General features: G+C 47.9%; 1 protein-coding gene across 1 annotated transcript in view; it reads left to right on the forward strand.

Moving 5' to 3' along the window:
- Positions 1 to 13,901, forward strand: part of PPIP5K2 (diphosphoinositol pentakisphosphate kinase 2) — a 243,396-nt gene that overhangs the window by 63,550 nt on the left and 165,945 nt on the right. The window contains exons 3-4 of the mRNA XM_063964081.1: positions 12,255 to 12,345; positions 13,119 to 13,204. Coding sequence (XP_063820151.1) covers positions 12,255 to 12,345; positions 13,119 to 13,204 — 177 coding nt within the window. The remainder of the gene's footprint in view (positions 1 to 12,254; positions 12,346 to 13,118; positions 13,205 to 13,901) is intronic.

The following is a 13,901-nucleotide window of genomic DNA, read 5'->3' on the forward strand; positions in this document are numbered from 1 at the left end:
GCCCGACGAGAAGGGTGCACACTAGGGGCTCTCCTGAGCTCTTTGTGAAAGTTTTAGTTTAGGTTTATTATTTTCAGTGAGACCTGCTGGCAACAGGCTCACTGCATCGAGGGACTAAGGGGAGAAGAAGCGAACTCACCTGCGTGCAGAGTGGATTGGGCTTCTTAGGCTACTGGACATTAGCTCCAGAGGGACGATCACAGGTTCAGCCTGGATGGGTCACCGGAGCCGCGCCGCCGGCCCCCTTACAGAGCCAGAAGAGCGAAGAGGTCCGGAAAAATCGGCGGCAGAAGACTTTCCTGTCTTCAGATAAAGGTAGGCGCACAGCACCGCAGCTGTGCGCCATTGCTCTCAGCACACTTCACACTCCGGTCACTGAGGGTGCAGGGCGCTGGGGGGGCAGCGCCCTGAGACGCAATAAATCGATAGAATACCTTTTATGGCTAAAATAAATGCATCACATATAACTCCTGGGCTATATGGATGCATTTAACCCCTGCCAAAACATACAAGAAAACGGATGATAAGGACGCCGAGAAAGGGGCGGAGCCTATCTCCTCAGCACACTGGCGCCATTTTCCCTCACAGCTCAGTTGGAGGGAAGCTCCCTGGCTCTCCCCTGCAGTCACTACACTACAGAAAGGGGTTAAAAAAGAGAGGGGGGCACAAATTAGGCGCAGTATAAACAATACAGCAGCTATAAAGGGAAAAACACTTATATAAGGTTATCCCTGTATATATATAGCGCTCTGGTGTGTGCTGGCAAACTCCCACTCTGTCTCCCCAAAGGGCTAGTGGGGTCCTGTCCTCTATCAGAGCATTCCCTGTGTGCGTGCTGTGTGTCGGTACGTTTGTGTCGACATGTATGAGGAGAAAAATGATGAGGAGACGGAGTAGAGTGTCTGTAATAGTGTTGTCACCCCCTGGGGGGTCGACACCTGAGTGGATGTACTGTTGAAATTGCGTGACAGTGTCAGCTTTGTATAAAAGACAGTGGTTGACATGAGACAGCCGGCTACTCAGCTTGTGCATGTCCAGACGTCTCATACAGGGGCTCTAAAGCGCCCGTTACCTCAGATACAGACGCCGACACGGATACTGACTCCTGTGTCGACGGTGAAGAGACAACCGTGATTTCCAATAGGGCCACACATTGCATGATTGAGGCAATGGAAAAAGTTTACACTCTTCTGATAATATAAATACCACCAAAAAAAAAGGGGTATTAAGTTTGGTGAGGAAAAACTTCCTGTAGTTTTCCTGAATCTGAGAAATAAAATGAGGTGTGTGATGATGCGTGGGTTTCCCCCCGATAACAATTGATAATTTCTAAAAAGTTATTGGCAGTATACCTTTTCCCGCCAGAGGTTAGGGTGCGTTGGGAAACACCCCCTAGGGGGGATAAGGCGCTCACACGCTTGTAAGAACAAGGGCTCTACCCTCTCTGGAGATGGCCGCCCTTAGGGATCCTGCTGATAGAAAGCAGGAGTGTATCCTAAAATGTATTTACACACATACTGGTGTTATACTGCGACCAGCAATCGCCTCAGCCTGGATGTGCAGTGCTGGGTTGGCGTGGTCGGATTCCCTGACTGGAAATTTGATATCCTAGATAAGGACAGTATATTATTGCCTATAGAGCAATTAAAAGATGCATTTCTATATATGCATGATGCACAGCGGAATATTTGCCGACTGGCATCAAGTATAAGTGCGTTGTCCAATTATACCAGTAAAGTGGTCAGGTGATGCGGATTCCAAACGGCATTTGGAAGTATTGCCTTAAAAAAGGTAGCCTCTCAAAATAAGACGCCGTATTATCAGGCGCAGTCCTGGTTGGCAAGCGGACAAAAGGGTTCCTCTTTTCTGCTCGTGACAGAGGGAGAGGAAAATGGCTGCAGAGATCAGCCAGTTCCCAGGAACAGAAACCCTTTTCCGCCTCTGCCAAGCTCTCAGTATGACGCTAGGGCTTTACAAGTTCAGGCACGGTGGGGGCCCGTTCTCAATGAATTTCAGTGCGCAGTGGGCTCACTCGCAAGTAGACCCCTGGATCCTTCAGGTAATATTTCAGGGGTACAAATTGGAATTCGAGACGTATTCCCCTCGCCGTTTCCAAAAGTCTGTTTTACCGACGTCTCCCGCTGACAGGGAGGCAGTTTTGGAAGCCATTCACAAGCTGTATTCCCAGCAGGTGATAATTAAGGTACCCCTCCTGCAACAGGGAACGGGGTATTATTCCACACTATTGTGGTACCGAAGCCAGACGGCTCGGTGAGACCGATTTTAAAATCTAAAATCTTTGAACACTTACATACAGAGGTTCAAATTCAAAATTGAGTCACTCAGAGCAGTGATTGCAAACCTGGAAGAAGGGGACTACATGATGTCTCGGGACATCAAGGATGCTTACCTTCATGTCAAAATTTACCCTTCTCACCAAGGGTATCTCAGGTTATGGTACAGAACTGTCACTATCAGTTCAGACGCTGCCGTAGGGATGGTCCACGGCACCCCGGGTCTTTACTGAAGTAATGACCGTAATGATGATATTCCTTCGAAGGAAGGGAATTTTAGTTATCCTTTACTTGGACGATTCCCTGATAAGGGTGAGATCCAGGGAACAGTTGGAGATCGGTGTAGCACTACCTCAGGTAGTGTTGCGGCAGCACGATTGGATTCTCAATATTCCAAAATCGCAGCTGGTTCCGACGACTTGTCTTCTGTTCCTAGGGATGATCCTGGACACAGTCCAGAAAGAAGGTATTTCTCCCGGAGGAGAAAGCCAGGGAGTTATCCGAGCTAGTCAGGAACCTCCTAAAACCGAACCAAGTCTCAGTGCATCAATGCACAAGGGTTCTGGGTAAAAATGGTGGCTTCCTACGAAGCAATCCCATTCGGCAGATTCCACGCAAGACTTTCCAGTGGAACCTACTGGACAAATGGTCCGGGTCGCATCTTCAGATGCTTCAGCGGATAACCCTGTCACCAGGGACAAGGGTATCCCTCCTGTGGTGGTTGCAGAGTGCTCATCTTCTAGAGGGCCGCAGATTCGGCATGCGGGACTGGGTCCTGGTGGCCACGGATGCCAGCCTGCGAGGCTGGGGAGCAGTCACACAGGGAAGGAATATCCAGGGCTTATGGTCAAGCCTGGAGACATCACTTCACATAAATGTCCTGAAGCTAAGGGCCATTTACAATGCTCTAAGCTTAGCAAGACCTCTGCTTCAAGGTCAGCCGGTGTTGATCCAGTCGGACAACATTACGGCAGTCACCCACGTAAACAGACAGGGTGCCACAAGAAGCAGGAGGGCAATGGCAGAAGCTGCAAGGATTCTTCGCGGGGCGAAAAACCATGTGATAGCACTGTCAGCAGTTTTCATTCCGGGAGTGGACAACTAGGAAGCAGTTTTCCTCAGCACGACCTCCACCCGGGAGAGTAAGGACTTCACCCAGAAGTCTTCCACATGATTATAAACCGTTGGGAAAAACTCGACAGGTATTGCGCCACGTCAAGGGACCCTCAGGCAATAGCTGTAGATGCTCTGGTAACACCGTGGGTGTACCAATCAGTGTATGGGTTCCCTCCTCTGCCTCTCATACCCAAGGTACTGAGATTGATAAGATGGAGAGGAGTAAGCACTATATTAGTGGCTCCGGATTGGCCAAGAAGGAATTGGTAACCGGAACTTCAAGAGATGCTCACGGAGGATCCGTAGCCTCTACCTCTAAGAAGGGACCTGCTCCAGCAAGGACCTTGTCTGTTCCAAGACTTACCGCGGCTGCGTTGACGGCATGGCGGTTGAACGCCGGATCCTGAAGGAAAAAGGCATTCCGGATGAAGTCATCCCTATCCTGATCAAAGCCAGGAAGGATGTAACCGCAAAACATTATCACCGCATTTGGCGAAAATATGTTGCGTGGTGCGAGGCCAGTAAGGCTCGACGGAGGAAATTCAACTGGGTCGATTCCTACATTTCCTGCAAACAGGAGTATCTATGGGCCTGAAATTGGGGTCCATTAAGGTTCAAATTTCGGCTCTGTCAATTTTCTTCCAAAAAAGAACTAGCTTCAGTCCCTGAAGTTCAGACATTTGTTAAAGGGGTACTGCATATACAGCCTCCTTTTGTGCCTTTAGTGACACTTTTGGGATCTCCAGGTGGTTTTTTGGTTCCAAAAGTCACATTGGTTTGACACACTTAAATCTGTGGAGTTAAAATATCTCACAGAAAAAGTGGTCATGCTGTTGGCTCTGGCCTGGGCCAGGCGCGTGTCAGAACTGGTGGCTTTATCCTGTAAAAGCCCTTATCTGATTTTCCATTCGGACAGGGCGGAATTGAGGACTCGTCCTCCGTTTCTCCCTAAGGTGGTTTCAGCGTCTCACCTGAACCAAACCTATTGTGGTGCCTGCGGCTACTAGGGACTTGGAGGACTCCAAGTTGCTAGACGTTGTCAGGACCCGCAAAAATATATGTTTCCAGGACGGCTGGAGTCAGGAAATCTGACTCGCTGTTTATCCTCTATGCAACCAACTAGCTGGGTGCTCCTGCTTCTAAGCAGACTATTGCTCGTTGGATTTGTAGTACAATTCAGCTTGCACATTCTGTGGCAGGCCTGCCACAGCCAAAAATCTGTAAATGCCCACTCCACAAGGAAGGTGGGCTCATCTTGGGCAGCTGCCCGAGGGGTCTCGGCTTTACAACTTGGCCGAGCAGTTACTTGGTCAGGAGCAAATACGTTTGTAAAATTCTACAAATTTGATACCCTGGCTGAGGAGGACCGGGAGTTCTCTCATTGGGTGCTGCAGAGTCATCCGCACTCTCCCGCCCGTTTGGGAGCTTTGGTATAATCCCCATGGTCCTTACGGAGTTCCCAGCATCCACTAGGACGTCAGAGAAAATAAGAATTTACTTACCGATAATTCTATTTCTCGTAGTCCGTAGTGGATGCTGGGCACCCATCCCAAGTGCGGATTGTCTGCAATACTGGTACATAAATATTGTTACCAAAAAATTCGGGTTATTGTTGTAGTGAGCCATCTTTTCGAGAGGCTTCTCTATTATCATGCTGTTAACTGGGTTCAGATCACAAGTTGTACAGTGTGATTGGTGTGGCTGGTATGAGTCTTACCCGGGATTCAAAATCCTTCCTTATTGTGTACGCTCGTCCGGGCACAGTATCCTAACTGAGGCTTGGAGGAGGGTCATAGGGGGAGGAGCCAGTGCACACCAGGTGATCCTAAAGCTTTCTTTAGATGTGCCCTGTCTCCTGCGGAGCCGCTATTCCCCATGGTCCTTACGGAGTTCCCAGCATCCACTACGGACTACGAGAAATAGAATTATCGGTAAGTAAATTCTTATTTTAACCACTTAACTGACGATTTTATTTTGCCAAAAACCGCTGCAAAATTGTTTTTTTTTTTTTTATGAGTGAATTAGGTGAAGAACATAAATTTAACCCTATCCCAAATGATTTTAGTTAAAAAAAAAAAAAAAAAAAAAAGAAAAGCCAAAAATACAATTTCCCCAACATCGATCGGGATCATCGTGACCATCGGAACATCAGAAACATCGCAGCTTTCATTTTGAAAGCCTGGAAAGCCTCCAGGTATACGGGGAGGGGGGGGTCTGGGGTGGTTTGGGAGGGTTAATTTACACTCCCCAGCGGCTGCCATTGTCTGCAGCCGCTGGAGGGGGGGAGGGATCCTGCCGTGCTGACCAATCGGCAGTGATCGGCAGCACGGCAATCAGTATGGGAGAGTGCAGGGAGGCAGAAAGACCTTCCGGTCCCTCTGACAGCAGCAGCGGAGGGAAGTTTCTTTTCCTTGCCACTGCTAACACTCTCTTTCTGACTGGTCGCATCCTGTGCGTCCAGGTCAGATAGAGCACTTGCAGGCATGGTCGCATCTGATGCGACCATGCCAGGCAAGTGTTAATAGAAAGTAGTTTTTTCAAAAAAAGCTGGGTGTATTACAAGTAGTAATAGATAATTATAGATTTGATGGCTTCATTAGTTTAATTATATAAATCAAGTTGAATAGAAATACTTGACATTGCATTAGTCAGTCAACAATACTACATCTTGTAATACATCTGGATTTTTTTTTAATAAACTACCTTGCTTTAACATTGTTTCTCTGACGTCCTAGTGGATGCTGGGAACTCCGTAAGGACCATGGGGAATAGCGGCTCCGCAGGAGACTGGGCACAAAAGTAAAGCTTTAGGACTACCTGGTGTGCACTGGCTCCTCCCCCTATGACCCTCCTCCAAGCCTCAGTTAGATTTTTGTGCCCGACCGAGAAGGGTGCACACTAGGGGCTCTCCTGAGCTCTTAGTGAAAGTTTAGTTTTAGGTTTTTTATTTTCAGTGAGACCTGCTGGCAACAGGCTCACTGCATCGAGGGACTAAGGGGAGAAGAAGCGAACTCACCTGCGTGCAGAGTGGATTGGGCTTCTTAGGCTACTGGACATCATTAGCTCCAGAGGGACCGAACACAGGCCCAGCCTCGGAGTCCGGTCCCAGAGCCGCGCCGCCGGCCCCCTTACAGAGCCAGAAGCAAGAAGAGGTCCGGAAAATCGGCGGCAGAAGACATCTGTCTTCACCAAGGTAGCGCACAGCACTGCAGCTGTGCGCCATTGCTCCTCAGCACACTTCACACTCCGGTCACTGAGGGTGCAGGGCGCTAGGGGGGGGCGCCCTGAGCAGCAATAGAAACACCTTGGCTGGCGAAAATACATCACATATAGCCCCCAGGGCTATATGGATGAATTTTAACCCCTGCCAGATTCCACATAAAAGCGGGAGAAAAGGCCGCCGAGAAGGGGGTGGAGCCTATCTCCTCAGCACACAGGCGCCATTTTCCTTCACAGCTCCGCTGAAAGGACGTCTACCTGACTCTCCCCTGCAGTCCTGCACTACAGAAACAGGGTAAAAAAGAGAGGGGGGCACTAATTGGCGTAATAATTACAAATAGCAGCTATAAGGGGGAAAAACACTTATTTAAGGTTAACTCTGTATATATATATAGCGCTCTGGTGTGTGCTGGCATACTCTCCCTCTGTCTCCCCAAAGGGCTAGTGGGGTCCTGTCCTCTGTCAGAGCATTCCCTGTGTGTGTGCTGTGTGTCGGTACGTTGTGTCGACATGTATGAGGAGGAAAATGATGTGGAGGCGGGGCAATTGCCTATAATAGAGATGTCACCCCCTAGGGAGTCGACACCTGAGTGGATGATCTTATGGAAGGAATTACGTGACAGTGTCAGCTCTTTGCAAAAAAACAGTTGACGACATAAGACAGCCGGCTACTCAGCTTGTGCCTGTCCAGGCGTCTCAAAAGCCATCAGGGGCTCTAAAACGCCCGTTACCTCAGATGGTAGATACAGACGTCGACACGGATACTGACTCCAGTGTCGACGGGGAAGAGACAAACGTGACTTCCAGTAGGGCCACACGTTACATGATTGAGGCAATGAAAAATGTTTTACATATTTCTGATAATACTAATACCACTAAAAAGGGGTATTATGTTCGGTGAGAAAAAACTACCTGTAGTTTTTCCTGAATCTGAGGAATTAAATGAGGTGTGTGATGAAGCGTGGGTTTCCCCCGATAAAAAACTGATAATTCCTAAAAAATTATTGGCATTATATCCTTTCCCGCCAGAGATTAGGGCGCGTTGGGAAACACCCCCTAGGGTGGATAAAGCACTCACACGCTTATCAAAACAGGTGGCTCTACCCTCTCCTGAGACGGCCGCCCTTAAGGATCCTGCTGATAGAAAGCAGGAAGGTATCCTAAAATGTATTTACACACATACTGGTGTTATACTGCGACCGGCAATCGCCTCAGCCTGGATGTGCAGTGCTGGTTTGGCTTGGTCGGATTCCCTGACTGAAAATATTAATACCCTAGACAGGGACAGTATATTACTGACTATAGAGCATTTAAAAGATGCATTTCTATATATGCGTGATGCACAGCGGGATATTTGCCGACTGGCATCAAGAGTAAGTGCGCTGTCCATTTCTGCCAGAAGAGGGTTATGGACGCGACAGTGGTCAGGTGATGCGGATTCCAAACGGCATATGGAAGTATTGCCTTATAAAGGGGAGGAGTTATTTGGGGTAGGTCTGTCAGATCTGGTGGCCACGGCAACAGCTGGGAAATCCACATTTTTACCCCAGGTCGCCTCTCAACATAAGAAGACGCCGTATTATCAGGCGCAGTCCTTTCGTCCCCATAAGGGCAAGCGAGCGAAAGGCTCCTCATTTCTGCCCCGGGGCAGAGGAAGGGGAAAAAGGCTGCAACAGACAGCAAATCCCCAAGAACAGAAGCCCTCTCCCGCTTCTGCCAAGTCCTCAGCATGACGCTGGGGCTTTACAAGCGGACTTAGGCACGGTGGGGGCACGTCTCAAGAATTTCAGCGCGCAGTGGGCTCACTCGCAGGTAGACCCCTGGGTCCTTCAGGTGGTATCTCAGGGGTACAAATTGGAATTCGAGACACCTCCCCCTCGCCGGTTCCTAAAGTCTGCTTTACCGACGTCTCCCTCCGACAGGGAGGCGGTATTGGAGGCCATTCACAAGCTGTATTCTCAGCAGGTGATAATCAAGGTACCCCTCCTGCAACAGGGCAAGGGGTATTATTCAACGCTGTTTGTGGTACCGAAGCCGGACGGCTCGGTGAGACCTATTTTAAATCTGAAATCTTTGAACACTTACATACAAAGGTTCAAGTTCAAGATGGAGTCACTCAGAGCAGTGATCGCGAACCTGGAAGAAGGGGACTATATGGTGTCTCTGGACATCAAGGATGCTTACCTCCATGTCCCAATTTACCCTTCTCACCAAGGGTACCTCAGGTTTGTGGTACAGAACTGTTACTATCAGTTTCAGACGCTGCCGTTTGGATTGTCCACGGCACCCCGGGTCTTTACCAAGGTAATGGCCGAAATGATGATACTTCTTCGAAGAGAAGGCGTCTTAATTATCCCTTACTTGGACGATCTCCTGATAAGGGCAAGATCCAAGGAACGGTTAGTAGTCGGAGTAGCACTATCTCAAGTAGTGTTACGACAGCACGGGTGGATTCTAAATATCCCAAAATCACAGCTGATTCCGACGACACGTCTGCTGTTCCTAGGGATGATTCTGGACACAGTCCAGAAAAAGGTGTTTCTTCCGGAAGAAAAAGCCAGGGAGTTATCCGAGTTAGTCAGAAACCTCCTGAAACCAGACCGGGTCTCAGTGCATCAATGCACAAGGGTCCTGGGAAAAATGGTGGCTTCCTACGAAGCGATTCCATTCGGCAGATTCCACGCAAGAACATTTCAGTGGGATCTGCTGGACAAATGGTCCGGATCGCATCTTCACATGCATCAGCGGATAACCCTGTCCCCAAGGACAAGAGTGTCTCTCCTGTGGTGGTTGCAGAGTGCTCATCTTCTAGAGGGCCGCAGATTCGGCATTCAGGACTGGATCCTGGTGACCACGGATGCCAGCCTGAGAGGCTGGGGAGCAGTCACACAGGGAAGAAATTTCCAGGGCTTGTGGTCAAGCCTGGAAACGTCACTTCACATAAATATCCTGGAACTAAGGGCCATTTACAATGCTCTAAGCCAAGCAAGACCTCTGCTTCAGGGTCAGCCGGTGTTGATCCAGTCGGACAACATCACGGCAGTCGCCCACGTAAACAGACAGGGCGGCACGAGAAGCAGGAGGGCAATGGCAGAAGCTGCAAGGATTCTTCGCTGGGCGGAAAATCATGTGATAGCACTGTCAGCAGTGTTCATTCCGGGAGTGGACAACTGGGAAGCAGACTTCCTCAGCAGACACGACCTCCACCCGGTAAAGTGGGGACTTCATCCAGAAGTCTTCCACATGATTGTAAACCGTTGGGAAAAACCAAAGGTGGACATGATGGCGTCCCGCCTCAACAAAAAACTAGACAGGTATTGCGCCAGGTCAAGGGACCCTCAGGCAATAGCTGTGGACACTCTGGTAACACCGTGGGTGTACCAGTCAGTGTATGTGTTCCCTCCTCTGCCTCTCATACCCAAGGTACTGAGAATCATAAGAAGGAGAGGAGTAAGGACTATACTCGTGGCTCCGGATTGGCCAAGAAGGACTTGGTACCCGGAACTTCAAGAGATGCTCACAGAGGAACCGTGGCCTCTACCTCTAAGAAGGGATCTGCTCCAGCAGGGACCCTGTCTGTTCCAAGACTTACCGTGGCTGCGTTTGACGGCATGGCGGTTGAACACCGGATCCTGAAGGAAAAAGGCATTCCGGATGAAGTCATCCCTACCCTGATCAAAGCCAGGAAGGTTGTAACCGCACAACATTATCACCGTATTTGGCGTAAATATGTTGCGTGGTGCGAGGCCAGGAAGGCCCCTACAGAGGAATTTCAACTGGGTCGTTTCCTGCATTTCCTGCAAACAGGACTGTCTATGGGCCTAAAATTAGGGTCCATTAAGGTTCAATTTTCGGCCCTGTCAATTTTCTTCCAGAAAGAACTGGCTTCAGTTCCTGAAGTTCAGACGTTTGTCAAGGGGGTACTGCATATACAACCTCCTTTTGTGCCTCCAGTGGCACCTTGGGATCTCAATGTAGTTTTGGGGTTCCTAAAATCACATTGGTTTGAACCACTCACCACTGTGGACTTAAAATATCTCACATGGAAAGTGGTAATGCTGTTGGCCCTGGCTTCAGCCAGGCGTGTCTCAGAATTGGCGGCTTTATCCTATAAAAGCCCTTACCTAATTTTTCATTCGGACAGGGCAGAATTGAGGACTCGTCCTCAATTTCTTCCTAAGGTGGTTTCAGCGTTTCACCTGAACCAGCCTATTGTGGTACCTGCGGCTACTAGGGACTTGGAGGACTCCTAGTTGCTGGACGTAGTCAGGGCCCTGAAAATATGTTTCCAGGACGGCTGGAGTCAGGAAATCTGACTCGCTGTTTATCCTGTATGCACCCAACAAGATGGGTGCTCCTGCTTCTAAGCAGACTATTGCTCGCTGGATTTGTAGTACAATTCAGCTTGCACATTCTGTGGCAGGCCTGCCACAGCCAAAATCTGTGAAAGCCCATTCCACAAGGAAGGTGGGCTCATCTTGGGCGGCTGCCCGAGGGGTCTCGGCGTTACAACTTTGCCGAGCAGTTACTTGGTCAGGGGCAAACACGTTTGCTAAATTCTACAAATTTGATACCCTGGCTGAGGAGGACCTGGAGTTTTCTCATTCGGTGCTGCAGAGTCATCCGCACTCTCCCGCCCGTTTGGGAGCTTTGGTATAATCCCCATGGTCCTTACGGAGTTCCCAGCATCCACTAGGACGTCAGAGAAAATAAGAATTTACTTACCGATAATTCTATTTCTCGTAGTCCGTAGTGGATGCTGGGCGCCCATCCCAAGTGCGGATTGTCTGCAATACTTGTACATAGTTATTGTTACAAAAATCGGGTTATTATTGTTGTGAGCCATCTTTCCAGAGGCTCCTCTGTTATCATGCTGTTAACTGGGTTCAGATCACAGGTTATACGGTGTGATTGGTGTGGCTGGTATGAGTCTTACCCGGGATTCAAAATCCTTCCTTATTGTGTACGCTCGTCCGGGCACAGTATCCTAACTGAGGCTTGGAGGAGGGTCATAGGGGGAGGAGCCAGTGCACACCAGGTAGTCCTAAAGCTTTACTTTTGTGCCCAGTCTCCTGCGGAGCCGCTATTCCCCATGGTCCTTACGGATTTCCCAGCATCCACTACGGACTACGAGAAATAGAATTATCGGTAAGTAAATTCTTATTTTTTCACTATGAACCCGTTATCCTACCACTTTTAAAGTGTGTTGTATATCATAGGAAAGTGCATAAACAACACAGTAAAATGACACCACTCACACCTCACTAGCTTAATTAGGAGAGCTGCTATGGTGATTTGAAAATATACTGGTTGTTTGTGTTTGACAGATTTTTTAAAACTTTACATGGCCATAATTTGGGAACGGCATAAGATATTTAAATAAAAATTAGTATTTTTTTTTAGACTAATTAATTTTTTAATTTTTTAAATATACCAAATTTGAACAAAATCTGAGTTAGGGTTGTAGCATTTTAACAAAAAGTGTTGATTTGATATGGAATGACCCTTAGTAAAAACAACCTTTTGTGGTTTTAGCACTATACTCCATTGAGCACTTTACCATGCTTTAATGCAATGGTTTTCTGTTTTAATATTTTATTTTTATTTAATCTTCTCTCTTTTAAGGATTTCCATTGGATAAAGCCGTTGCCTATGCAAAACTCAGGAGTCCGTTTGTTATTAATGACTTAAATCTACAATACCAAATTCAAGACAGGTAAGTGTTCCACAGCTGCAATGGTTAGGGGAGGTTCACAAACCCACCCTTGCTTTTTCTTTTGAGCTCTTGTCTCTGGCTCCATTGTGATGTGTTGGCCTAGAAGTGTAATGCGTGCATTGTCATGTCACAGCCGAGGAAGTACTTTTCTTTGCCAATATCGGCCCCATAGATATGCTATTGCCTCACTAATTCAGCCAGGCAAATGGTATAGCGGTATTTGAAAGGGCGGTGTGGCGGTAATCATTGGCGAAGCAGGGAGGGACTGTAAATGGAGATGTTGTGAGGAGGGCAACGACTGAGGGCTTTATAGGGGAGGGTGAATCATTTGAACTGATTTTTGGGTGGTATTGGTAGCCAGTGTAGCCACTGGGAGAGCACGAGATAGGAAAATAAGGCGTAAGGATGAATTGGAGTGAGAATAGACAGGTGAGCGGAAGGCAATAGAGGATTAGGTTGTATTCTAAGCGAGAGATAACAGGTGAGTCTTTGCTAAGTCCAGGGCGAGAGAGGGTCTGATACTGAAAGTGTTAAACTGCTGGAATGTGCTTGAACAGTAGAGGGACTGGATGTGGAAGGAAAGGTAGGAGTTGAGGATGACGCCGAAGCAGCGTGACTTGTGGGATAGAGGAAGGGGTAGAGTTGTCCATGGATAGAGAGGATGGGACGCAAGTTCAGTTTTAGACCTACAATGTTTCAGAAAGCATTGCTTATCCAGTTGTCTGTCTGATCTACAGGATTGTCACCACAATTTGTTTCCCTTTTCCCAACAGAAGAGAAGTATACAGGATCCTTAAAGATGAAGGCATTTTGCTTCCTAGATATGCGGTTCTAAACCGTGATCCAAACAAACCTGATGGTAAGTAGTGACCCATTTTTTCCAGCTTTAGGCAGAACGCAATCCTCCCAGTTTCTCTAGAAGGGAAGTGGTTAGTTTGATGGTCACAGTGTTGACAATTTCTGTGTGGTCAGCGTAATGCCAGCGCAGTGTTAATGTGAGCTAACACTGTAATAATCATCATTAGTACTGCGCTGGCATTCTGCTGACCGCATAGTAATTGTCAGCATTGTGACCTTCAAAAAATCATACCTCTCCCGCCTAGACCAGATTATTATTAGATGTTCTTCACATGTTTGCTTAATGCACCTGTATCCCTGCATTGGGACAGCTGCATGAGAGTATTATGAAAGCAGTCTACATTGACAAATGCTAGGTCCTGATCAGCAAGCCTTTCTCCCAGTGTACTAGTCTGGGCAGGGGATTTACTGAAATCGGTCATTTGTGTATCATTTCTTGCAATTTTTGTCTTTTATTAGAATAATATTATTTATTTATTACCAGTTATTTATATAGCGCACACATATTCCGCAGCGCTTTACAGAGAATATTTGACCATTCACATCAGTCCCTGCCCCAGTGGAGCTTACAATCTATATTCCCTATCACATGTACACACACACACTCACACATTCACACTCACACATTCACGCTAGGGTTAATTTTCTTGGCAGCCAATTAACCTACCAGTACATTTTTGGAATGTGGGAGGAAACCG

Source organism: Pseudophryne corroboree, chromosome 1 (genome assembly GCF_028390025.1).
Source record: "Pseudophryne corroboree isolate aPseCor3 chromosome 1, aPseCor3.hap2, whole genome shotgun sequence".
In the NCBI taxonomy this organism is placed as follows: Eukaryota; Metazoa; Chordata; class Amphibia; order Anura; family Myobatrachidae; genus Pseudophryne; species Pseudophryne corroboree.